Source organism: Mesoplodon bidens (assembly GCF_964165515.1).
Source record: "Mesoplodon bidens genome assembly, chromosome: 3".
Taxonomy (NCBI): Eukaryota; Metazoa; Chordata; class Mammalia; order Artiodactyla; family Ziphiidae; genus Mesoplodon; species Mesoplodon bidens.
This window is the reverse complement of record NC_138178.1, coordinates 12,620,269-12,648,082: the sequence shown is the minus strand read 5'-3', so window position 1 is coordinate 12,648,082 and position 27,814 is coordinate 12,620,269. Positions and strand designations below refer to the sequence as shown.

The 27,814-nt window shown below is 40.5% G+C and overlaps 1 protein-coding gene across 2 annotated transcripts in view; it reads left to right on the top strand.

Moving 5' to 3' along the window:
• Positions 1 to 27,814, top strand: part of ARMC3 (armadillo repeat containing 3) — a 93,831-nt gene that overhangs the window by 52,414 nt on the left and 13,603 nt on the right. Inside the window, exons 10-15 of one of the 2 annotated variants that reach the window (XM_081229197.1) lie at positions 11,464 to 11,713; positions 16,091 to 16,227; positions 17,053 to 17,221; positions 18,832 to 18,929; positions 19,628 to 19,729; positions 20,144 to 20,239. In XM_081229197.1, coding sequence (XP_081085323.1) covers positions 11,464 to 11,713; positions 16,091 to 16,227; positions 17,053 to 17,221; positions 18,832 to 18,929; positions 19,628 to 19,729; positions 20,144 to 20,239 — 852 coding nt within the window. Of the gene's footprint in view, positions 1 to 11,463; positions 11,714 to 16,090; positions 16,228 to 17,052; positions 17,222 to 18,831; positions 18,930 to 19,627; positions 19,730 to 20,131; positions 20,240 to 27,814 lie in introns of both variants that reach the window. The other variant, XM_081229196.1, reaches the window with a different exon arrangement.

Below are 27,814 nucleotides of genomic sequence, written 5' to 3'. Positions count from 1 at the left end.
ACACTGATGTGTATAAAATTGATGACTAATAAGAACCTGCTGTATAAAAAAATAAATAAATAAAATTTTTAATACAAAAAATATTAAGAAAAAAAAGCAGATTCACAGATAACAAGAACAAACTAGTGGTTACCACCTGTGGGCGTGGGCAATATAGGGGTGGGGAAAAAAGGGTTATCATGGGTTTATATGAAGTCACGTGTGTGAAACTTTTGGAAATTGTAAAGCACTATATAAAAATGTTTAAATCTTTCATTCAATAAATAATTATTTACAATACAATTATTTTAATACCTATAGAGAAGTAAGTCAAAACTGTGATTTTGATATAGAAAGTAATCAGGTCTCTGCTGTCTACACATAGATCATACTAACTAACTCTCATTCTTCATACTTACTTCATGTTCTCTCCATAAAGAACTGGGCGATTTCCTTAAATCTGAGAGACCTTGTTATCTTCTCTTTCTTATTTTTTTTATTTGTTGTTTTTAATACCCCTTCTTGACTTCCCACAACAGCAGTGACTCAAGGAAGTTTTAAATGGCAGCACATATAGTGGTTACTTAAAAAAAAATTTTTTTTTGATTGATTGCTGGGCCACCGCTTGCTTCCACCATACCAGAGACAAAGAACTCTTCCCTAGGGATCATCCTGCCATCATGTAACCTACAGTCAGGACCACAATAAAGGAAATGAGGGAGATGAGTAAGGATTACGCTCCAAGGGGACTCCAGAAAGAGACAGAATGCCCCCAAATTATATGGATGTGCATTCTGAGTGCTTTGGGAACTTTTCAGCGTCCTCATTCTACGTGGATGACGTGTCATTTTGTATTATCAGTATTAATATTTCTCTTCACTAACATAGAAATAAAGCATTGACCAAATAATTTTAATACCTAGTAGAATTATTCATGGGGTACTATGCCTAAGAAAGCCATGTAATGTGTAGAGAACATTTTTGAAAGATATTCCACATACAGAACTTTAAGAAAAGACAGCACTTCATTCATTCAGTGACCCAACTCCCTATCCATTCAGTACTGTTAGGGAAGGGCCTGACCTTGAGTGATTTCGTGGAATGTTAAAACTCTCTAGTGTGCATACAAAGCACTTTTCAAAGCTTTTTTAAATTCCCACCCCATTAAACAGAGTTAGTGGAAGTTAGTATACATGTATATTTATTTTTACAAATATTTTAATTTCTTGTATTCTGTAGACTTAAGTATAGACTAGTGCCATTCCTTAAAATTGCCGATATTTTCTTGTGTACTTGAGGCTGTAGTGCAGTGAATGATGATGGTCATTTTGAAGGAGGGAAAAAACCACCTCTCAAAGCTGGCAAAACATCACAAGATTCACTTCCGCATCTCCGTTCCTCTACAGGAAGAGATGGGATACATACCTCCCAGATGGCTACGGAGGTGTACCATCACCATTTGAGAATAAACTTTAACATCCGTTCTAGATCATATTTGGCCAATATGCACAGATTCACTTAGAATAAGTGATCTTGTTGCTTACAGTACTTTATTTTTATCAAAGAAACATTGACCATAGAAATAATCCACTGTGATTTACAACATTAAAATGCAGTCTCAGGAAAAATGCAAACTCATGTTACAGATGTGATGTGTGGGTTGGACTTGATAACGCTAAAGTTCTGTGGTTATTGTCTTTGTTAGGGTTTTTCACAGGGAAAATGTTTTCAGAGTTCCATATTCTTTCTAACAGTGGAGGAACTGTGTCTTCATACTGACCCCTAGTGGCAGTTTAGGAAGCAGTTGGGGGAGGGGCAAAAAAAGGTAATAGAAGGTTTGCTCTGTATTTTAGTGAAAACGCACACTAATTTAATTTGAAATACTCTTCAATGTGTCTAAAATAATATTTTAAAACATTACTGAAAGATTGTGATCTGGAAAGCATTCCATTGTGGTGCTTTTAAAGAGATAGTATTCTACTGCTAACTGTGTGTTAACAGATGCTTGTCTTCGTCTCTTTTTAAGGTGAAGTCATTTCAGAATATTTTGACACATTAATTGTCCTGGTGAATATCGGCTGTGCTATATAACCATATAGGATAAATATAATACACTTAACCGACATAAATTAATCTTGTTAGGTATTTACTCTAGAGTTGAATTTTTGCTCTTGACTTTACATAATAGAAAAGATTATTTTGTTTTAAAATTCTGACATATCACTTTGTTTTCAGATGCTACCTCCTTTGAATTAGAATGCTCACAATATGAGAATCCTGAAAGAAAACTTGAGTTAGTTTCCTTTTAGAAAGTTCAGTTTTGTAGTAAGGATGTTTCAAACTTTTGTATTCGGGATGATACCTCAAATAACTTTATTTAAAGTGTTCTTCACTATTTTAAAAGCCTTCTGAGTTAATAGATAAAATAGATGGGAAGCATCTTCGTGGTGAATTTAAGGATTATTCTTGCCTTACTTCCATCCAGGTTTACTGAGTGGATACTTTCCGTTTCTACCCCCCTTACTGCCTAGATTCCTTCTCTGCTATGTGTTGATAGATGCCTCTGATTTGAAGGAATATATAGAATGAAAAGCTGGATTCTGCAATAAAAACAAGTTGACTCCATACCCCCATCTTGTGTCAGCTGATGCCCAGTCGACCTTCACAAACAGCTGGAATTTTGTTGGCTACAAGTTTTGTGAGGCTAGGTGAACCCCATGAGATGTTCATTTAGAAACTTATCTATGCTGCTTTTATTACCTAGAGAGCAGAGACTAACATTTGCATAACCTTATTTTAAATTTGCTGCTACATCCTTCAGGTTTAATTTCCACGGTTACTGATTTTAAGAGGAAATTATCAAACAGTTTGGATACCTTTATATTGTGTGATTTTTCTCTTAAAATTTGAAGCAGTGCTTAAAGCCTACATAAATTCCATTTTTACTCGTCTTTGACTTTTCAATATTAATCCTTTTCCTTGGTTTTTCTTCCCTCTGAAAATGGCCTTTATTACTCATTTGTTGCCTAAACAAAGAGACTTGGGTGGGATGCTTGAGGAAACTGCTTCTGCTCTAGCCCTGCAGGGGTTGGAGATTTGACTGTCTAGCTGAAAAGTTGTCTGAAAATGAAAATTTCATATACACATGCAAATTTGGATATAGGATCCTATTTTCCCATGATCCAAGAAATGGAGACAGGATATAGGAAAATCTCTGCCCCTGTGGCTCACTGAGTATGCGTGGATGATGGTGATGATGATGTTGATAGGGATGGTGAAGATGATGATGATGATAGTGATGATGATGATGATGATACCTGGCCTGTGTGGCCAGGCATTGGGCTGAGTACTCCAAATGGAACGTATCACTAAATCCTTGAAGCAGTCCTGTGAGGTAGGGAATATTATCATCACATCCATTCTGCAGATGAGGAAATATAGGCGCCGTCTTTGCTCAAGTTCACAGAGGTGGGATGGACACTTCACACCGAGGCAGTCAGCTGTGTACATCCAGAGGGAGCTCGTGACTTTTCTCTCTCTCTGCCTCTTGCTCACTATCTCTGCGACTTCAAACTTCTCCAAATCTTCCAACGAAATGTTTCCCTTTGCCTTCCTGGTCTTTTTGGATTCTTTCAGACTGCAAGCACCTTTGGAGAACTGAATTTCCATCCCCTCCTTTCCTTCCTTCCTCCTTCCTCCTTTCTTCCAGGTTCCTTTCCATGTTTTCCCTTCTCTTCCTCCTCTTCCTTATATTCTCTTTATAAGAGAATGAGAAAGAGGAAAAAATGTATTCAATGGTTAGTAAGAATTTCTCACTATGCTATACAACAAAATGGTCTCCCTGGGCTTCCCTGGTGGCGCAGTGGTTGGGAGTCTGCCTGCCGATGCAGGGGACACGGGTTCGTGCCCCGGTCTGGGAAGATCCCACATGCTGCGGAGCGGCTGGGCCCGTGAGCCATGGCCGGTGAGCCTGTGCGTCCGGAGCCTGTCCTCCGCAACGGGAGAGGCCACAGCAGTGGAAGGCCCAAGTAACACCAAAAAAAAAAAAAAGAAAAAAAAAAATGGTCTCCCTTATTTCTCATTCCCTGAGGAATGATGGAGTGAACCAAATAGATTCTGGTTCTTTTTTTTCTAGAAAATACAGTACTTTTTAAAGCTTAAGAGACTGGTAATTGTAAAAAAGATAGTGAACTAATAGTCAGATCATCATGGTTTTAATTCTGTGTCTGTTGACTGACTTGCTTCCTGAGCAAGTCTTATTCTCACTATATATTATCTTTCTTAACTCTAAAAAAAGTGAATCTGGATTACCTATTATATTTTGTGTGTCTAAGCGATTACCCTTGACCCAGGATCACAGGGAGCCTGGAACATACCTTTCACTAGGAACTAGATGGGGTCTCTCTTTACCATTTTTGTCATTTTATCCCAGAGGCTAAGGAAGTTATTATCTGTGAATTTTGGTTTCTTTTGTAACTATTTCACAGTTACTTGGGTGTTCTTTATGTGCCAGGTACTGCTCTAGGCTGTAGGGATCGTGACAGTGGTTCCACGAAACTGCTTTCATGAAGTCTACAGTTTGGACAGGGAGACAGACAACACACGAGTAATTTTAAGGTAATTTCAGAAGTGATAACAGTATAGATGAAATAAAACAGCACGAAGTCATAGAGAGGGGCATGCATGACACCAGTGTTGTGAAAGGGGTCACAGGAGTGACACAGCTCATCAATGACCGTCTCTCTGACGCTCTCTCTGACATTAGAGCTGATGAGATGAGCGTAGTCCTGGCAAGGGCCAGGGGGTTTTATGTGCCATCACACGAGAGATTTCAGCGTCCTTATTTTTTTTAGTTAAGAAAATCAGCAACGTGGTATCTCTAATTACTTTGGGATTGTGGCCCTTGTCATATCCAGTTATGTAAATAGACGGCTTTCCAGGCTAAACAGAAACATTTGGTAACTGCAGAAGCCATTTATTATGAATGTTCTAACACCTTGACCATTATTCCTATTTTATCAGGAGACAAGTCAGCCATGTAAAATGAAGACAGTTGTTCTTTCCTGATGGCAGCTAGTTAATTATTGGCAGGCATTCCAGCTTTTTGAAACAGAAGGTGGCATGTATGGAAGTGAAGTACCGTGGCTGAACAGATAGGTCAGTAAGGATTCCATGTCACTTGTAAGAAAATTACATTTGATTTCCCTGCACCTTGATTGACTGCCTCGTAATTGGTAACAAAACCCCGCATGCTCTCTGTGGAGGTGCTGGGTTGGCGTGTGCTCATCTCTTTGCAATTAGCAGTTTTCTCTTGAAAAATCATGATGTCACAGCAACTGTAGCATAAAAGCATGTTCTGGAAGTTCCCAAATCATACCTGCTAGGACACATCAATATGATGGAAACAATTTGGTTTTACATACTTTTAAATATTTTTTTTGCATTTTTTTTCTTATTTTGCTATAGGATGCAAAACTTCCCACATCTGTTTCTATGTCTGGGTTTCACTTTAATAATAGTGTTACTTTACACTCTTCATTTTAAGCTTTTTGCCTGGAGCTAATTGTGATTCTCTCCCTTACTATGGATAAGCATCTTTAAATAATACTTTTTTTCAAAGGAGACAATACTCTTGGATACTTTTGTCAATCCTGGGGTTCAGCCAGAGTTGGGGGGCACATATATTAGTCTTCTGCAACTGTGGGGCTGCTGTGGGGTGATGGTTCTTTGGGACTCAGAAACTGATCAATTTAACAAACACCCTCGACTTCTCTTCTCGGGTCATTACCTTTGAAAAACTGGCTTGGATGAGAGTCAGGAATCCTGTTCACAGCATTCCAGATCTGGCTGTGATAACCAGGAGATCTGCTTATCATAACGGCCAGCACCCCACCCCCCTCGCACCTGTATAGACTCGCTGGGAGCCTGCAATTAAACTCGCTAACACTGAGTCACTGCTGCATATGCACCTCTCTTCACCACTTGCAGCGTGTCTGCCACCAATATGTCTTCCTTGGTGTGACAAACCTCACGGAGACATATGAAAAGCCGTGCTGGTGGGAATGGTTGTAATCACTGTTAACAAACAAGGTTCTGATTGCCAATATTACCATCTGTTCAGCGGGTTCCACATATCCCCCTGTATATGGGCTCTGTTAAACAGATTTTCTGTGCAGCCCAAGGTCACCCTTGATTCATGTAACCAGCCTTTGCAGAGGAGTTAAATGTGAGTCTCCAAATAGCAGCAAGGATCAAAATCTGAGAGGTACCAAATCGTGTCCTCTGATGACACAACCCAAACAAACTGTGTTTGCAGAGAAAGAATATCCACATCCCTTGATACATGAGAGGGACAGATCCCAAAGACATTGTCTAAAGTGCGAGATTTCATCTATTAAACTTCATATAAAAATGACTTCATGGGGGGACTTCCTTGGTGGCGCAGTGGTTAAGAATCCGCCTGCCAATGCAGGAGACACGGGTTCCATGGTCCGGGAAGATCCCACATGCCACGGAGCAACTAAGCCCGTGCGCCACAACTACTGAAGCCCGCGCGCCTGGAGTCCGTGCTCCACAACAAGAGAAGCCACCACAATGGGAAGCCCAGGCACCGCAATGAAGAGTAACCCCTGTTCGCTGCAACTAGAGAAAGCCCGCGTGCAGCAACGAAGACCCAACACAGCCAAATAAATACATAAATAAACAGTTAAAAAGAAAATGACTTCACTATATAATCCAAGAAGCCTAGGCATGAGGAGGAAATAAACTACTTTTAAGAACAGGTATAAGTGATACAAGCGGAGATCCCCATATTGTTGGATCCCACCCCTTCTTGCAAACTTCACACTGAGCTAAGTACTTTTCCCTCTCCGCTTCTGGACGCCAGCAGAGGTTTTCATCACTCCCCTTGAGTTGATTCAAGTCAATTAAAATATATCGATCTTCTCGGCACTGGGGATATAAAAAGACTCACATGCTGCCTAAGAAGTAGGCACCAGGCGTAGACACAGCAGAAGAGGGGGTGATTAATAATGAGGGGCAGTGATGGACGTGGGTACTCACCCAGGAAGCGGTGAGTGAGCTGGCCTTGCGGGGTCCTCAGGCAGAGGTTCGGGAGGGATGTGGGGGCAAAGGGAGCATGAGTGCAAAGGCACACAGACATGAAATAGCACTGTACTTTCCAGGAAGCATAAATAGACGCTATTTGTGCAATTGAGTTTTTCCTTAGTGCTCTTAGTGCCCATGCTGCAACTGTGGGGCTTGGGGGCTTAATATGAAAAACTATGTGCAGAATTCCTTTCTGTAACAGGTGCCGTAAAATAATATTTCGAGATTGTGACTCTTCTCTGTGAACACTTGTGCCAAAACCTCTGTTTTTAAAATAAAAGGAAATGTATACGTTTAGCAAACGAATGCTCTAAGGACATGTGAAGAAGAGACCTAACCTAGTTTTGGGGGTCAAGAAATGCTTCCTTGAGAAACAGACATTTGTGCCAAACTTGGCAAGATGAATGGGAATTATCCAGGGGAAGGGACGTCCAGGAGTGAGACCAGAGTGTGGGCACACACCGAGGTGAGACGGAGCCTGGCGTATGGCAGGTTGCCAGAAAGGCCTAGGACACGACAACAGGAAGAGGTGGCGGGGTGCACGGGCTGGTGAGGGAGGTGGGGTCAGCTCATGCTTAGCCTCAGAGGCCACGTGAGAAATTTGGGGCTTTATCCTGAGCAATGGCAAACCGTGGAAGTTTTAAGTAGGGGAGAAATAAGATTATTTTTTAAAAATCACTTAAGCTGTAAGATGGAGAAAGGATTGGAGGGGATGAGGGGAAACCTGTTAGGAGAGTACTTATGTCAATCCACAAGATACAGGATGTTGAATTGGATTCAGTGGGAGAGATGGAGATGGAGAAAAGGAAGCAATCTGAGAAATACGGAGGAGAGAAATAGTCAGGACTTGGTAATAGATTGGATACACATGACATGTCGAACTTCACTTCTATTTACATATGTCAAATGACATAAACAGATGTTTTTATACATTCCCATATTTGGTTTGTAGTTTGGTTAATTTCTGTTTCAATTTACATTTTAAACTCTTAATTGATTAAACTCCAGCCGGATGGAGACTAATGATAGTAAATATCAGAAAATAGTTTCAGACTGTTGTGATGATATATGGCCCTGTAATTCTGGATATTGTAACAAAGCAGTCTGACTTCTGTCCTATTCATTTGGATAATGCTCTACCATCTAGGAGACTAAAATGTGTCTTAAAAATAGGACAGGCTTCAGCTTGTGTATATGTTAGACTTGGGGAAAAATAAGACAGAATGTCTTGGGTTTGAAAGCACAAAATTAATGCAATTCTTTTTTTGTAAAGAAAGTACAAATTCTGCACTCTATTTCTATGACTGAAATTAGTTTTTCTTTTAAGTAAGACTAATAGCTTGATTTTTCATATCATAAGTTAATCTCAATTATGCTTTTTGCACTTAGAGCTGCACATAGCAAATTATGGGCAGATATGCACATATAATATACGTTGCTCTCCCAGCTGTGCCTGTATGATTTGTCTTTCGGTGCTGGCAGTTATGTTCAATTTAGTAAAAGCTATATTCCACTGTGTACTAGAATTTTTGGTTTTTTTAAACAGCTAGGTTTTTATGTACTTCCCTTTACTGCCTCCATAAAGAGCAAAGAAAAAGCAGAAGGTAGAGTATAAATGAACCAGGGCCAGACATGCCTTCGTACAGGAGAAAGGGAGAAGCAAAATCCAAGCAGAAAGGCTGAGAGCAGAGACACACCTGATGAAAATCCCTGTGTCTCCATGACCCAGGTTTGTTTGTTTTTACATAAACTAGAGAAACTAAAACCATGGAGTATGATCCTACACACTTACTTAAATTTTCCCTAAACTCCCTGATACACACAAAAGATAAAGCCTTTCAGAATTTACTAGTATGCATTTACCTAAAGCATTTCTGGCTTCTATCATGGATGCCATTGAAATACTCCCACTGTGTGCTCTTTCTTTACTCTCCAAGATGTGTTAAAAAATGAACATTGTCAAAGATAAAAACCACTAAGTGACAAAGGAATCGTGCATTTTAGCCAAGGTGTGTTTATAATGATTAAAAAAACACAGAGTGGGCTTCCCTGGTGGCGCAGTGGTTGAGAGTCCGCCTGCCGATGCAGGGGACACGGGTTCGTGCCCCGGTCCGGGAAGATCCCACATGCCGTGGAGCGGCTGGGCCCGTGAGCCATGGCCGCTGAGCCTACGCGTCCGGAGCCTGTGCTCCGCAATGAGAGAGGCCACAACAGTGAGAGGCCCGCGTACCGCAAAAAAAAAAAAAAAAAAAAAAAAAAAAACCACAGAGTATTTGGTTTAAGGAACTGATTGCATCAAGCGCATGAAAAATAATTCAAAGGAAACAATTTTTTTGAGAAGGTTTAAGCTTATGTTAATTAATTAGAATATATGCATAATTTAAAATTCTTCCTGGTATTTTTTTTAATTCAGTGTTGAGTATGAGAAGTTCCTGGTGAACTAATATACTAGAGCCTTCAAATTTTCCCTTATTCATAAAATCAAATGACCACCGTGTCAGTTAATAATAGGAGAGAGACGTAAATGTGAGATTATCTTAAGAGTGTTTATTTTATCCTCTAGGAAAGGAAATTAAATGCTGTTCCTCAGGCTGCCATAGTGAGATGCAGGGCTTCCTCTCAATATTTTTCTTGGGCTTCCTCCCAATTTTCGTCACATGTCATCTAACCAAATTTTAGTTTTAAGGGACACCATCCCAGAGAAAGACCAGGAGATGCCACAGAGGGTTAAACAGATGCCAGGAACTGGAGGAGGGGAAACACGGAACTGAGTGCTGACTTTAACTTGGTATCAATCAGTAGGATGTGTTTTCTGGATGGATTTATATACACGGGGGGGGGGGGGTAGGAGGTGCGTTCAAGGTCAACACCAAGAAGCCCTTTGTTCTCCAGAGATGTTGCCTCTAGTCATTCCGTTCCTGCCCAGTGGCTGCTGTTCAGTCTCCTTCAGAGCTGGTTTGTGCCTGATTCACAGCTTCCTTTCACCTAAAGCTAGCAGTCTCCTTATTGAGGTTGTGTTTGTATTCTGCTCTCTGATGAATAATTGTGATACCTTCTGTTCTTGACACCGTCAGTTCTCCTTCACAACCAGCAAATTCAAGTGACAGAACCAAACTGAACTCATCAGAATACAGAGTGATGGGCTAAACTACATAGCCTCACTTCATTTTTTCAGTGTTGGTTATTACTGTGATCCTAAATTTTTTAAAAGTGGCAAATATAAACTGGAAAAAGATGTTCGTATTATTGAAGTCTCAAGTTTATTTTTATTGTCTTGATTAACTCTTTCTATGATGATTTAGATGGATTTTTTTTTTTTTTTTTTTGCGGTACGCGGGCCTCTCACTGCTGGGGCCTCTCCCGCCGCGGAGCACAGGCTCCGGACGCGCAGGCCCAGCGGCCATGGCTCACGGGCCCAGCCGCTCCACGGCATGCGGGATCCTCCCGGACCGGGGCACGAACCCGTGTCCCCTGCACCGGCAGGCGGACTCTCAACCACTGCGCCACCAGGGAAGCCCTAGATGGATTTTTAACATAATTTGGGGTTTTCTTTTAAAACCAGGATGCTCTATATATCTTACTGCTTGAAACATCTCTTACTTGAAGCAATTCCAAACATTAAAGAACATAATTAAATCAACTTCCACTCTTTAAAATGATCTCTTTTTAAAATTTTTACTATTTTATGAGCTTTTTGAGTGATAACAAAGCAAGGACTATAGAAAGTATAGTGTTTTTAAAAGGAGGTTTAGGATTTCTAATTGTGGGAAAACATTTTTATACTAGAAATAGGAAATTTAACAACTGAATATGCCTACGTTACTAAAATTATTCTTGTCAATATCGTGACTTTGATCTTGATATTTAATTTGTAAAAGCAACATCCACCCCCAAAATGATTTGCTGCCTTCAAACGTGCTAACATCTGCCTACAGTTAACAGCCTCACTTAAAAAGAGGGAAGATGAGCTGAAGAATTTTAAATTCCCATGTTCACTCATTCCTCCCATTTAAACCTTTGTTTTCTTACTGGTTAGGAATATTTTAATAGACTTTCTTTGAATAGAATTTCCTGGTCTTGTAAGTATCGCTGAGTTAAAAAATGAATAGCTGTAGTAGGGTTTCTAAGAAGCAGTCATGCATTTTCCTATAACCCAAAGCTGCAGACGTAGGAAAAGGATTATTTAAATTCATTCATAACCCCCCAGACTCCATTTAAATCCCCAGAGCCTCAATTCCAGGTTCATCACCGAGGTAAATTAATTTCTTTCTGAAATTGTCTTTAGGCACTCGTTTGTTTTATAAGCTTAGTTGTATGCTCCAAAGATCATTTCCTGAACAGGGGTGAACAGCATTCATTTCTCCTTCATTGACCCAGCGCTGCTGCCGAAGGTGATGGTATCAATGCGTTAATCAATGCCCTCTCCAGCAAACGAGATGGAGCCATAGCCAACGCCGCCACGGTGCTGACGAACATGGCCATGCAGGAGCCCCTGCGTGTGAGCATCCAGAGCCACGACGTCATGCACGCCCTGCTCAGCCCGCTGCAGTCTGCCAACACTGTTGTGCAGAGCAAAGCCGCTCTCACCGTTGCTGCAACCGCGTGTGATGTCGAGGTCCGGACAGAGGTGAGCATTTGCATCACTTTCCTTTTCTCTTTCTTCTGGTCCATACCTACTGGTGCATTAATTTGAAATATTTTCAAGTATTTGAACCTACCCATCATTTAAGTCCCTCAGAATTGGTGCAACACGTTGGAAAACAAATTAGCATCACCCAGCAAAGAAGGTGAGTGTACCCTATAATGTGGCAATTCTAGGTATATACCTGGAGATATACCTAAGACACTCTCTTGTCTCTGTGCACCAGGAAGCATTGTTTATAACATCTCAACAGCTGGAAACAAACCAACTGTCCAGTTGTTAAGAGAATGGATACATAAATTTGTGGTATATTCATAAAATAGAATCTTGCATCAGTGAAAATGGATGAACTGTAGCTACAGACATCAACAGAGAAGAATCTTAACCAGCATAATGCTGAGCAAAGTCAAGTTCAGAAGAAAACAGATGTGTGAATTCTATTTATATAATGTTCAAAAATATGCAAAGCAAAGCAATATGTTTAAGCACATACATAGAAAACTATAAAGAAAAGTGAGAGAATGATTGACCCCAAATTTAAGAAATTGGTTGCCTCTTGGGGGATCAAGGGGGTGGATGTGTTTGAGGAGGAGCACACGGGGGGGGGGGTTCAAGGTCATTGAAATGCACCATTTCTTAAGCTGAGTGGGGGACACTCAGGTGTGCCTTTTACTATGATGCTTGAAATTATAAATATGGGTTACTCACACACTTCTGTTTTCTTGTATTTCAAAAATTTAAAACATGGAATTGTATTTTTTACAAGTCCATCATATAAAAGTGTGTTTGGCCCATTTCATAAAGACTTGATATAAACGTACAAACGTACCTTTTTCTCTTGCTTTTTTCCTGTTTGCTTGTCGCATGGCACTCATTCAAACAGCCTAGGACTCTGTTCCTCTCTCCCCAGTAAAAATAACAATATGGAGCACTTATTATGCACAGCGAGTATGCTAAGCACTTAACATGCATTTAAGCCTCACTTGAAATAGGTATGTTTGTCACTACTTCGAAAAGATACGTGCACCTCAATGTACACAGCAGCGTTAGTCACAGTAGCCAAGATTTGGAAGCAACCGAAATGCCCATTGATGGATGAATGGATAAAGAAGATGTGGTATTTATACACAATGGAATATTACTCAGCCAGAAACAGAATGAAATTCTGCCATCTGCAACAATGTGGTTGAACCTAGAGGTTATTATGCTTAGTGAAATAAGGCAGACACAGAAAGACAAATATTCTGTTATCATTTACATGTGGAATTTTAAAAATAAAACAAACGAATGAATATAGCAAAGCAAACAGACTCAGATATAGAGAACAAACCAGTGGTCACCAGGGAGAGGGAAGAAGGGAGGGGCAAGACAGGGGCAGGGGAGTAAGAGGTACAAACTCCTAGGCATAAAATAAATAAGCAACAAGGACATACTGCACAGCACAGGGAAATACAGCCATTATTTTGTAATAACTTTAAAGGGAGTATAATCTATAAAAATATTGAATCACTATGTTGTACACCTGAAACTAATAAAACAACTATATGTAATCTATGCAGCATGAAAACCAACTACACTTCAATTTTTTAAAAAGAAAAGAAATAGGTACATTTGCAATCCCCATTTTATAGAGGAGGAAAATGAGGCTTAAAGAAATAATGTGCTGAAAGCAGAGTTGATGGGTCGGGAAATCAGGGACTGCGAACACATCTTTCTGAGTCCAGAGCCCCTGTCCTCACACTGTGTTGTCTGCTCAGACAACTAACAAATCTCTTCTGTCTCCCAGATATTTTTTCTACCCCCTTCTTTGTTCCCGTTGACTCAGTTCATTTGTATTCATCCATTAAGGTAGTAAGATAGTCACCAAATATTTTTTTTCACCAGCTACCATGTGCCAGGCACTGCAATAGGCAGTGGCAACACAGTGGTAATAAACAACACTGTGTTAGTTGGTCATTCCTCCGTGCGGCTCAGTGAGCAGTCCATCTGTTTCCTGGAATACTGCAACTGACTCTACGGCCCTCCCTACCCCTGCCACCTCCTATTCCCCAAACTGCCTCCAGACTGATCTTTCAAATTTATGACCCTCATCCCATCATTGCAAGTCCCCAGGGGTGTGCCGCTGCCCCATGGGGACAGCTAAGCTGCTTAGTGTGCTATGCAAGGGCTCGCAATGATCCACCCCTACCTGCCTAAGCCTGAACTCGCTTCCCAGGTGTAACTCTACACCCCAGAAATACCATACGATTTGAATTCTAAAATTCTCTTATTTACACCTCCTTGATTTCTCTGCTTGGAAAGCTAGTCTCACCTTTGTTCACCTGATAAATGCCTGTTTCTCCTTCAACACCCAGCTCAGCCATCCTGTCCTCCATGACGGCTTTCTTTAGTCTTCAAACGTCCTGCTCTGTGCTCACACCAACCCCTATGCATGCTTCCCTTGAACTCTGTTTTGCATTATTATTGTTATTTTTTTAAACATCCTTGCTTTCTTTTTTAAGTTTTATTTATTTATTTATTTATTTGGCTGTGTTGGGTCTTCATTTCTGTGTGTGGGCTTTCTCTAGTTGCGGCGAGCGGGGGCCACTCCTCATCGCGGTGCACGGGCCTCTCACTGTCGCGGCCTCTCTTGTTGCGGAGCACAAGCTCCAGATGCGCAGGCTCAGTAGTTGTGGCTCATGGGCCTAGTTGCTCCGCAGCATGTGGGATCTTCCCAGACCAGGGCTCGAACCCGTGTCCCTTGCATTGGCAGGCAGATTCTCAACCACTGCGCCACCAGGGAAGCCCTTGCATTAGTTTTTGCATGAAAGACCATAAGCTTCCTGAGGCTTTAGAGAAGGGAACTGAGGTTTTCCTTCCCTGCGTCCATGTCATTGATCTATACCTGGCACACAGTATATGCTTAATAAACAGTTGTTGAATGAATGAGTGAATGCATGAATGGAGGAATGAGTGGTGAAATAAATGAATTAGATATTTGCCGAAAGAACACGTGGAGTCAGATTGCTATCTTATACTCAGATATAAAGATGTTCAGGAATTTGGCTTGCTAAGCATCAGATGCTTCAAGTAAACTTTTCAAAGCTTGCCCAGGTTACGTGTGCTAATGTGTAATCCCCGTTAGAGTCCCTGTGTTTGAGAAGAACATGACTGGAAGTGGATCGTATCTCACAAGGGCTCCTGTCTTCAGATACTACACAGAGAGACCTGTAGAATATTCTTTTTTGTCCTCCGGGCTCAGATAATACAGTATTACATTTCAAACAGTGAGACAAGAGCTCTGTCAAATCTTCTTTTTTTTTTTTCCCTGATTGGAACAATTTTATACATGTGTGATTTCTTTTAATAGTGTAATTAATGTAGTTCTCCCCGATTCTCTTCTTGTTCTTTTTCTTCTCTTTGTCACTCCTTGAAGCAATATGAGTGATAACAAAATGGATCTCCTCTGGTGAACTGCTTCAGCATTGCTTCGTCCACACTGCTGACGTCATGGCACTGTCCAGTGACACGGGTGGCACTAGCCTGCATTGGTTACTCCTGCCTAGCTTTGGAGACTGTGTTCGTTTCCTATTGCTGCTGAAACAAATGACCACAACTTAGTGGCTTAAAGCAATACAAATCTATTATCTCACGGTTTGGGAGGTCACAAGTCTGAAAATGGGTCTTAACGGGTTAAAGTCAGGATATCAACAGAGCTGTGATCCTTCTGGAGACTTGAGGGAGAAATCTGTTTCCGGGCCCTTTCTAGCTTTCACCATCCACCTGCATTCCTTGGCTGTGGCCCCTTCCTCTGTCTTCAAAGCAGATTACTGCAATCTCTGTTTCTACAAGTCTCCTTTCTCTGCTTCTCACACTCTTATCTCCCTCTTGTAAGGACCCTGTAATTAAAGTGGGCCAACCTGATAATCCAGGACCATCTCCCTATCCCCAGATCCTTAACCACATCTACCAAATCCCTCCCAGGGACAAGGGCATCTCTGGGGGCCCGTGATTCTGTCCTCCACAGGCCAGACGGACACGCAGTGGTGAGCAGCAGAGTGAACGACCGTGGGACGTCCCGCTTGTACAGGGTAGAGGACAGGCTCTTTGCCCTGCACCCGCCCCATGTAAACTCACAACGACCTCCCTCAGTTACTTTAGTGCGGCCTCTTCTTGACTTTGAACAGAACACTGCGCTCCTGTCTGTAAGGTTTTTGCAATGGATTCTTTCCCCCTGAATTTAATAAATCTAAACATGGACACATCCTAAAATGTTTTTACATAGTCAAAACCCTTTCAACAATCAAAAAATGAGATTTTTTTTAAGCATGAATGTTTATGTTCTGAACTCTTAATGTGTAAAATTTTGGCTTCCATTTCTAGTTGAGAAATTCAGGTGGGCTGGAGCCGCTGGTAGAGCTCCTGCGTTCCAAGAACGACGAGGTCCGACGGCACGCCAGCTGGGCCGTAATGGTCTGTGCCAGTGATGAGCCCACGGCCGCTGAGTTGTGCAGGCTTGGGTGAGTGGAGCGGTCTGGAGGGTCTGGCTCAGATGAAGGACACACAGTCTTCAGGCCCGAGGAAGGTCGAGCAGAGCCTCCACACCCACTCTCAGGCCGCAGGGCGTTCAGAAGCTCTGCGGGTCACAGTCCCTCTGAAGGGACCGCCTGCAGAAGCGGGATCCTCCCCGTTCCTCCCCCGAGAGATCTCCCCCGCCACCTCCACAAAATCATCTTCAGTGTTTCCTTTTCTACTTTTTCATCCTGATAAACGCTTCTCTTTCACCTTCCTCTGCTTTGCTAAACACAATCCTATTTGTGGCTCAGCTTTCAAGGCTAAATTAAAACGGGCAAGCCATGAGCGCCACCTGTTTTCTCCCCCACAAACCGCTCCACCACAATGACGCCTTTAACCAACCTCACCACGTTGGTTCCCTTACCAACAGCCTGTGAGTCAGTTGCCTTTAGCAACTCAGCCAAGATGGTTTCAAGGTTCCAGAGACAGATTTACCCTGTTTCTACACATTTTTGTTCTTCGTATATGTCACCTGGTTAGCTGAAAAAATTGGAGTCCGATACTAATTTTGCTTTAAATGAAGAACTTTTTCTTCCTAAAGTGTCCTTTTCAACTGTTTGATTATGAGTTTCTACATGGCATGTATGTTCTCAAAAAGGGCTGATTTGTCTTCATAACTCTGTCAGGATTAGTTTACCTAAAAGGGTGGAATGGTTTTAACTTTTCCATCTCAATCCTTCATTCAGGATCTTAGTGAGGTGTATGAATGGGAACTTACTGTTGGATTGCTTATATAAGGCAAATAATGTCTTTTTTGCTTTTATTAACAGGGCTTTAGATATCCTTGAAGAAATTAATCTATCAGTAAGTCGAAAAAATAAATTCAGTGAGGCAGCTTGTAACAAATTGCTCAACCACAACCTGTCTCTGAAATACAGCCAGACTGGCTATTTGTCATCAAGTAACATAATTACTGATGGAGTCTATGATTATGGTCGGGTAAGTGGCAGCACTAATTTGTATTTTAGTATGTGTGATCAGTTCTTCTTGCATCGTGATGCCATTACGTTGCAATTTTATAACCGCCTAACATAATTTATTTTTTATAGGCAGGAACTTGGGAATCAGAACTTCATCCTTAAACTTTGTCTGGCTATAAGATTTTGCATTTGTGTACAGTTTTAACTAGAATCTGATGACCTGAACTTAAATTAGTTTGCTGCTGCTAGTCTCAGGTTTCAGAGAGATATAAAGCAATTGGCTTTTATATTACTTCTAGGGCTCAGTGTTAATGATAATGTCAATAATAGAAGTATAAGTTTTTATTCTATTAATTGTAATCTAATTGAAATTAACCAAATTGTAATACTGAATTTTAAAATGTAATGTAGAAGAATATTATTTTACTTAGCTGCGTTTGTGATTACGATTTTAAAACAACTTACAGTGTAATTCAGTGTTAATGTTAAGAGAAATGGGAAGCTAAACATTAGAGTCTTGAGGGCTTTTTGACATTACTGTCTAAGTCAGCATGTTCTGCTTCTTCTGGAAACCAAAAGCAATAAGGAGAATGGGGAAATTTTTTTTAAAAACCTACAAATCCCAATTTAGGCAGAAGTAGGAAATTGGTATGATCTGCAGACTTCAAAAATATTTAAAAGTAAACAATAAATCTCACCAATACATTCTATCACGTGATAGAAATGATAAGCGCTGCAGTGGGTGGGGAGGAGGATAAAGGGGCCGAGGACACTGGAGTGGATGTGGTCAGGTAGCCCCACTGAAAGGGTAATATCTGAGCAAAAAATCTGAAGGAGGTGAAGGACTTCTTAGCCTTGGGGATAGTGGGGAAGGAGCTTTCTAGATGGAGGAAAGAACTAGTGCAGAAACCGTGAGTAAATGTGGTTGGCACACTCAAGGAACAGCAAAGTCAGTGTAGCTAGAACTGAGTCAACCAGGGGTGGAATAACAGACCAAATCAGAGCAGGTAAGAGCAAGCAGCTCATGGAAGTCTTGTAGACCATTGGAAGGATTTGGGCCTTTACTCTGAATGAAGTGGGAAAACACGTCAGGGTTCTGGGCAGAAGAATGACACGCTCTGTCTTACTTTAAAAGAACCATGAAAAGTATCTTGGATGAGAGAAGGATCTATTACTTGATTGGAAAAAGAGCTCACAGGGTGATCTGGTCTCACCCTCTTCACCAGGCTGATAAAATTGCTAGTATAGGGCTTTGTCTAGCTTGTTGTTAGTTATCCTCACAACATTTTTAGTGATCAGTTTGGTAATTAGTTACTCTTACAGACGATAAGCTCTTCCTTATGTATATGGATAGATTTTCAAACTCAAATACTTCCAGGGCCAAGCTGATAATTATGGTATGAAACAGTTGAGTATCAAGTTACAGAGACTGGGGGAGGCGGGGAAGGGGGAATTGGAGGGTGTATCCTGCCCAAAGGCAAGATATCCACAAGCTTCAGTTTCCTATTTTTAAGTGTGTGTGTGTGAAATTAGATACCTCAAACAGTTAAGAACCTATTCTATCAGTGTTCATTAAAAAAATATATAATGCATGCAGATATTACTTTTCAATTCTTAAATTATCTACAGATAAATCCTGGCACCAAACTTTTGCCTTTGAAGGATCTCTGCTTACAAGAACCAAGTGACCAACGTGCTATACTCTTAGTTAACAGTAAATCTGATGTGTGAGTCTTTGCGGGGAGGAGGAATGAGGGGAAGCACATAATTTTTTTTGTTTGTCCATCATCATGTGAATACATAAATGTTCCCAGTATGGTGTCTTTTCTTACTTCCTGTATCTAGCACCACCATGAAAGTAAACACTGGTCCATAACCTCATAGCCTGACATAATAAAGAACACAGAATAGTCACCACTGTGGTTTTTCCTTCAACTCCATGTTACCAGTCAATTCCATGGGTATTTCTGCAATCAGGGCTTCTTACCCTTCCGGTAACATGAAGTAACTGAAGAAAGTATAAACAGATAGGAGCAAACCAAGATGAATTATGTTTATAAATCTCCAGAACTAAATCCAGGAATACCACTGCTGCCCAATATTTTTAATAAAATAAGGAGAAAATAGTAGAGCTAAAAATGAAAGCTTCAACAGCCATTAAAATGGTCTTGTATTCCTATATATCTATATAATACATTTTATGTGACACATTTTATAAAACTATTTCCAGTTCTAGCTCATGAAAAGCTTTATAATATTCATCTTATCTTATTTTAATCTCTCCTTTTTGCTTTTAAAATAATGTGTCACTGTTAAAAGTCAGCTCTAAATATGATTTTTCAGAAAAAAGTCTATTTTGTAGGACAAAGTCAATATTGACAAATTATTTTAATTTGTACATAATTTCAAATATGTAAAATTTTAGTTCTCCAACTCCATCTACAGAAGATAACTCATCAGACGTTGGTTATGGACGAAGTATTTCTTCTTCATCTTCTTTAAGGAGAGCAAGTAAAGAAAAGACCAAGTAAGAAAATGATGTTTTCTCTACACTCAAATAATTCTCTCCCTTAATTTGGGAGTAAAAAAGAAATTCAGATTTTAGGTTTTGGCAACTTAAATTTTATTCTTCTCACAGTCACACAATTTCAGGATGAAAGCCAGGAAACCTGGTTTGACATTCTGTCTTCTGTGAACCCAGAGTGAGCCCCTGAGCCCCTGACGCAGTGTCCATGACCAGGCTCTGTGTCCGTATCTGTAGATGGAATAATGCCTGGTGCCCTGCTTCTTCTCGGTGACTGGAATCAAAACATACGATGGAAGTGAAAATGCCTTATAAATTATAACATGCCTTGCAAATGTAGTGCATTGTTATTTTCTGTATGATTGAAATTGGTTGTGGTTTTTTTCAAATGACAAGAGAAAACAGTTATCATTTTAGTGCTGGATTTGGATCTCCCACCGAAGAGGAATCAGAACCTACTTCGGGAAGCAATACTGCTCTTAGCAAAAGCGCCACTGAAGAGAAAGGATCCAGGTAGAAACCTCCTTACTGTCTTTTTCTCCTAACTGTAATCCTGTCAAGTTTTAATTACCCACAGAGTTGGTGAAAGGGAGGGGTGGCTTTTAACTAGGAAGCTCTTCTTATGGAATCAGATGTAGGACTAAACAGGACTCATGAAGTATAATTAAAATTACCTTTATTTGTGTCTCTTGTTGTCTCTTTAAAACTTACCCAGAGGGAATTTCTTCTCCTGCCTCTGGGTGAGATGCTCACTGTAAAGTCCTACAGTCACTTTAAGTCAGAGACAACAACGGAAACAGCAGTCTCCAGTCAGCCCTTTAAAAGTCCAACCATGTGTAGGAATCAACTTAAAGTGAACTTTTCTGCCCTCCCCTGATGGCTCCTTCGCAGCTGATGAGCAGCGCTGGCTGCAATGTAAGCCTTCTCTCTTCCCTGCCTGTTGCTTCCACGTCCCCTCCCCATCTTGCCCACGGAAACCCCTGACCCTTCAGGAAGCAACGAGAAGAGGAAAGGGAAACAGGACCACATTCTGAATTTGGATGGAACCATTATAATGTGGTTCCACGCTTTTTAGGCCTGGCATATTTTAAAACACTGTCTACATGTTTACATATTTTTAAACATAGTCTTTCTCTTGTCAGCACTTTCCTGGATTCTTCAAAAAACCACTCAGACCTCCTGCCCCGCTCCATGACCCGTCAATTATTGTTGACTTAAGCCCTTGAAAAACACTGGGGTGCTGGAGGCTATTTGGCACACATGTATACAGTTGAGCATCTAAACCGAGACTGTCTCCTGAGGTCTCCTAAGGAGTGGTCTGCCCTCCTCCGCAGACCTCAGAGCTGTGTACTTTCGATTTCTGACTTTATTTTCTCCTGTCAGTCTCTGTTGCTCACTGTTCTGATCTCTGCTTCTGATCATCCCTCATCCTTTCTGGCCTCCTGCCCCTCCTCACCGCTTCCCTTCCCTTTCTCTCCTCACTTGGCTTCTCTCGTTTCTCCTCCCCTGGACTGAGAGTGCCCTAAGGACAAGAACATGTTCTGACTCGAATAATTTCTCTTTTCATCCCCAGCATTTAGCATGGTGCTTGGCTGGGATACATAAGGCATTTGTGTTTATTCAAGAGAATAGAAATCTCAACTTTTTGCAGAAAAAGGTTATTTTCAACAAGATCCACACTTATAAACTGTGTCTCTTGAGCAAATAGGTTAGCTTCTCTTTGGCTGAGTTCACTTATCAGTAAAATGCAAAACAAAACAAAACTGTAGTCTGGGGCTTCCCTAGTGGCGCAGTGGTTGAGAGTCCGCCTGCCGATGCGGGGGACACAGGTTTGTGCCTCGGTCCGGGAGGATCCCACATGCCGCGGAGCGGCTGATCCCGTGAGCCCTGGCCGCTGAGCCTGCGCGTCCGGAGCCTGTGCTCCGCAACGGGAGAGGCCACAGCAGTGAGAGGCCCGCGTACCGCAAAAAAAAAAAACAAAAAAAAAAACTGTAGTCTGTTCCTCACAGCGTCTTGAGAAGATTAAATAAGTTAATGAATGAAAAGGGCTTAGAGCAGGGCCTGGCCCAGAGTAAACAACATTCAACAAATGTTAGTACTATTGGATGAAACAGTTGCAGGGAGCCCACACCCACTCCAGCCTTGCAGGGATGCAGAAGAATCCCCAGAATCCAGCGCACGACATGAGCTGGGAGTAAAGTAGATAAACCGTTAGTCTGCTTGTCTCTCTCCCTCTCTCTTTTTCTCTCTCCACCTGCACAGTGTCTGTTTACAATTGCTTTGTTAACTTCCTTGACTTTCTTTTGGTTGCCGCTTCACCCATAACTGTAGCTTATATGTGACTTTGACTTGCCATGGGACCAAATCTGGGCCCAATTCCAAGGCAGTCTTTCAGTTCTAAAGCCCAACAATAATCAAGTACAATCTGCGTCTCTTGTGCATATTTGTGGGGGAGACCATCTTATCTTCACATGCTTGACAGGACAAGGCTGGCTCTGAGGCAGGTGTCTCCCTGTGGTCTCCTGAACTCCTCAGCTTCCTGGGGAAGAATCCACCTGGCTTATTTAAGTGATCAATGTGTCCAGGCTCTTTCCCCTTCTTAGCCCTTGGTCCACTGGGGGATAGATTGGTCATAATCTCGTTGTCATTTATCTTTTGGTCAACCTTTCTTGTCTTGTGACTGTTAAAGACCCCTGGACATAGAGTAAAATATTTTTAACTCTACTCATCTGAAAATGTCACGGAGAATGTTTAATGTTGACAAAAAAGATACTGAGCAATACTGACAAAGAATGAGACATCTAGAACCACAAAGTGGCTGAATTTTTGAAAGGGAGAGGAGAGATGGGAGACAAGTCAGTCAACTGTGTGTGAGGTACCAGACAAGGAAAGTGAAAGTGCGGACTTCTGTCTTTTTCCTGATGAATATTATTACCATACACCATGTAAATTAAAATTATTGAGCAAGAGGCTCTCATTAGGTGACGAGCCACCATCTTATTTCTGTTTTTGAAGGTTTTAATTGCACTTTCTTTTATGGCACAGCACTCAAAGGAGAGGTGATTAATTTATATTTTGTTTATCCAGACACCTTCTTGATACTTCCCTAGGCTTCACAGAAACCAACATGTGTAATGCTCTCTAAAGCTTTTCCTTGTAAAGACCATTCTCCTTACAATAAACATTTACTATACCCATTCGTGAAAGGAATTACAAGTTCTATCTAAACCATATTTTTTATTCAGTCTAGTTTTCATAAATATTTAAGTTGATTGCACATGAGTTTATTACACACACTTAGAAGTGTGTTTTTCTGTCCCCAAATAGGAGGATATGAAATACATATCCTTCCAGTCTGTTCATCTTTGGAGACTTTTAGATCTTTACAACATATACTTTAACATTTCTGCTACTTAGGTCATCTTGATCCCATCACAATGACTTCCTAAAACATTTTTGTTTTTAAAATGATTTTCCTCAGAAAACTGGACAGCCACATGCATAAGAATGAAACTAGGCCACTATCTTATACCATAAACAAAAATTAACTCAAAATGTGAGACCTGAAGCCATAAAACTCCTAGAAGAAAACTTAGATGATAAGCTGTTTACTTCAGTCTTGGCAATCAATTTTTGGATCTGACTCCAAAAGCAAAGACAACAAAAGCAAAAAATAAATAACTGGGACTACATCAAACTAAAAAGCTTCTGCACAGCAAAGGAAACCACCAACAAAATGAAAAGACAACCTACTGAATGGGAGAAAATATTTGCAAATCATATATCCAATAAAAGGTTAATATCCAAAATATAAGAATTCATAAAACTCAGTAGCAAAGCAAAGCAATCTGATTTTTAAAGGGCAGAGGATCTGAATAGACATTTTTTCAAAAAAAGACATGCAGATGGCTAACAGGCACATAAAAAGATGCTCAACATCACTAATCATCAGGGAAATGTAAATCACTACCACAATGAGATATCACCTCACACCTGGTAGATTGGCTATCAGGAAGACAAGAGATAGCAAGTGTTGGCCAGCATGTGGAGAAAAGAGAACCCTCGTGCACTGTCTATGGGAATGTAAATTGGTGCAGGCTTTATGGAAAACAGTATGGAGGTTCCTCAAAAAATTAAAAATTAAAATGATCCAGCAATTCCCCCTCTGGGTATTTATCTGATGAAAATGAAGGCACTAATTTGAAAATTTTCTACACCCCCACGTTCACTGCAGCATTATTTAACACAGCTAAGATATGGAAACAACCTAAGTGTCCATCAATGGATGACTGGATAAAGAAGAAGTGGTATATGTATATGATAGAATACCACCAGCCATAAAAAAGAATGAAATCTTGCCATCTGAGACAACATGGATGGACCTTGAAGGAATTATGCTAAGCAAAGTATCAGACAGAGAAAGACAAATATTGTACAATTTCACTTATACGTGGAATCTAAAAAACAAAACAAATGAACAAACAAAACAAAAATCATAGATAAAGAGAACAGAATGGTGGTTGCCAGAGGGGAGGGGGTTGAGTGGGCGAAATGGGTAAAGGGGGTCAAGAGGTCAAACTTCCAGTTATAAAATAAAGTCATGGGAATGTGATGTACAGCATGGTGACTATATAGTCAATAATATAGAGCATATTTAAATGTTGCCAAGAGAGTGAATCCTAAAAGTTCACTTTGTATGGTGATGGATGGTAACTAGACTTACTCTGGTGATCCTTTCACAATGTATAGAAATATCGAATCATTGTGGTGTACACCTGAAACCAATATAATGTTACATATTATACACAATTTAAAAATTTAATTAAAATTTAAAAAATAAAAGAATTTCTCTCAAACCCTCTTTTTACCCATACCTTACCTTTTTTTATTCCCCTTCCCTTAAAACTTGACTTCAAAAGTCTTCCAAAAACACATATTGTCTCTTGGTAACATTTAAATACCTTTTACTGAGCACTTAGATGCCAGGAATTATTCTAGTATTGGAAGTATAGCAGTGAACAAATACCTCTGCCCTAATAGAATTTACATCCTAGTGGAACAAACAAAATAAACTACAGACACACACACACACACACACACACACACACACACACGATGTGCCTTCCTAAGACCAGAATAAATCATACCTCCACTTTGTGCAATACTCCCTTCTCATCGTTTTGGAGTAGATTGGGTAGAACAGGACACCTAACTGGAATAGATTTTGTTCAGTGTTGAACTGCTTGAGTTTCTAATTTTTATTCCTTGTGGAATTTATTGAATGCTACATGGTACTGTGATTATTTTTCACATACCAAAATCTTCTCACCTAAATTGAAACCACAGGTGGGCTAGATTCATGACTTACATCTCTCCCACCAGCTCTGCTCTATAATTTATATATTCAAATAGTTGGCACTTCCCTGGTGGTGCAGTGGTTAAGAATCCGCCTGCCAATGCAGGGGACATGGGTTTGAGCCCTGGTCTGGGAAGATCCCACATGCCGTGAAGCAACTAAGCCCGTGCGCCACAACTACTGAGCCTGCACTTCAGAGCCTGCGAGCCACAACTACTGAAGCCCATGGGCCTAGAGCCCATGCTCCACAACAAAGAGAAGCCACCACAATGAGAAGCCTGTGCACCACAACGAAGAGTAGCCCCCGCTCACCATAACTAGAGAAAGCCCATGCACAGGAACAAAGAACCAATGCAGCCATAAATAAATAAATAGATAGATAGATAGATAAATAAATAAATAAATTTATTTTAAAAAATAGTTGATGGGATCAAGAAGGAGCAAGTGATTAAACTTTGATAATGTCAATAGACAATTCTGAGCCAATTATCTCTCTCTACTTGCCTATCTACCTACTCATCCACCTGTGAACATAGAAAATATCCTTATTGTTTTGGGTTCTCACAGTAAATCTCTGTTCTCTGAGGTAGTTTTGCTAAAGTTTCTGCAAGAAAGCTAGAATTTCTTATATCTTTAATCATAAATTGATGTTCTTTCTGGAGATTAATTTTACAGGAGTTAATTTTGTAATTTCCAAGCTCTTGTTTCCATGTTTATCTAGAAATGAAATTCATTTAAGTACTGAAGCCCTTATTTACACCACTTGGCAGCCTTCATGGGAAAGAAGTCCAAGTGAAATACTTCTATTTATAGCAGCAGGAAATTACAATTCAGGGGTTCCCATAAATTATCTCTTTTTAATCACTCAGTCAGATCTCCCTCTCTGATGCGCTTAGCCCAGGGTACTGGACGTCATCTTCTCACACCAAATGATTCTTCTCACTTCAGGCAGCATGCTCAGGGAGAACTACACCTGCTTTGTTTCATAGGTGGCTCTGAGTCATCACAGGGTCGAGATCGCCAATCTTACAAAGCTACCCTGTAATTTTAGAAAACAGGTAAACCTATTTATGCTTTCTTGCCATTCTAATTGACCTTCCCAGCATTAGTTCCTAATTTACTAACATCTGACTATGCATGTTAAGATGTTCAGTTTATTTATCTTACAAAAAAGGAAAAGGGTTAAGATGATATAGCTGGAAAGTAGTAATTTTTGCTTGGAGATTTTATCACAATATACGGTTAGTGCATTTAATGCATGATTAGATTCTTTCCTTGGCTGTAGTAAATAGAATATTGGATTAGAAAATATAAAACTTTTTTTATTATTTGTTACGATTATAGAGTTTTGTGTAATTCTCCAATAGCAGCTGATTGGATTATTTTTGTATTTTTTTCTTTAAATTAAAGGGAAAACTCAAATGGACTTTGAGTTGATCCTCCTCCCACACCATGCTTCAAATAATACTTAAAGATAATTCCCACCCCTAATTTACTGCTAGTGGAACAGAATGCTCCATACTTGTAAATACATAATTTAGGAGATTTACCTGCCTACACTAGCCTAGTCCCATTTTGGGGCTTTCAAATATATAATCATGGCTAAGATTTATTATAGCAAAAGATACAATGCAAGATCAGCAGGCAAAAGATACACATAAGCGGGCTTCCCTGGTGGCGCAGTGGTTGAGAGTCCGCCTGCCGATGCAGGGGACACGGGTTCGCGCCCCGATCCCGGAAGGTCCCACGTGCCGTGGAGCGGCTGGGCCCGCGAGCCATGGCCGCGGAGCCTGTGTGTCCGGAGCCTGTGCTCCGCAACGGGAGAGGCCACAGCAGTGAGAGGCCCGCGTACAGAAAAAAAAAAAAAAAAAAAAAAAAAAAAAAAGACACACATAAGCAAAGGCTGAAAGAAGTCACACACAGACTTCCTAGTCCTCCCTGCCTCTCTGCTAGCACAGCATAGGATGCTTCTCATAAGAGGTCGCTCCACCCAAGAAAGCCCACCTGAGTCATGGGATCCAGACTTCATAAAGGTGTAAATTCCAATTACCTATAGGGAAACACCAATTTGAATGACAGTAGATGTCTCTCAGACCAGAAGGAAATGGCACACCATTTTTCAAGTGCTAAAACAATCAAACCATGTGTTCTCTATCTGATGAATCTATCCTTCAGCACTAAAGAGGGAGAAATAAAGACATTCCCAGATGAGGGAAAACAATTTATTGCTAGCTGGCCTACCCTTACAGGTTGGCTAGCTTAAGGAAGTTCTTCCAATGAAAAGAAAATAATGAAAGAATCTAGAAGGATCAGGAAGAAAGAAGGAAGAGCTAAAATATGGGTATATACAATAGACTATTTCCTCATGAGCTTTATACATCATATTGGATGATTGAAACAAAAATTATAAAAACATCTGATACTCAAGACGATGGTATTTAAAAGTGGAGGCAGTAAACAGACCTCCATGGGTGTGAGGTTTCCATATTTCCCTCAAAGTGGTGAAACGTGGATACCAGCAGACTGTGATAAGCAATATATGTATATTATAATACCTAGAGTAACCACTACAAACTAATACAAAGAGCTACACTCAAAAGCAATGTAAATAAATCCAGATGGATAAATAAAAAATGTTCAAGTAACTCACAGGAAGGCAAGAAAAGAAAAAGGAAAAGAGCCAATCAAAAGGCAGAGATTGGCAGAGTGGATTAAAAACTTATGATTCAACT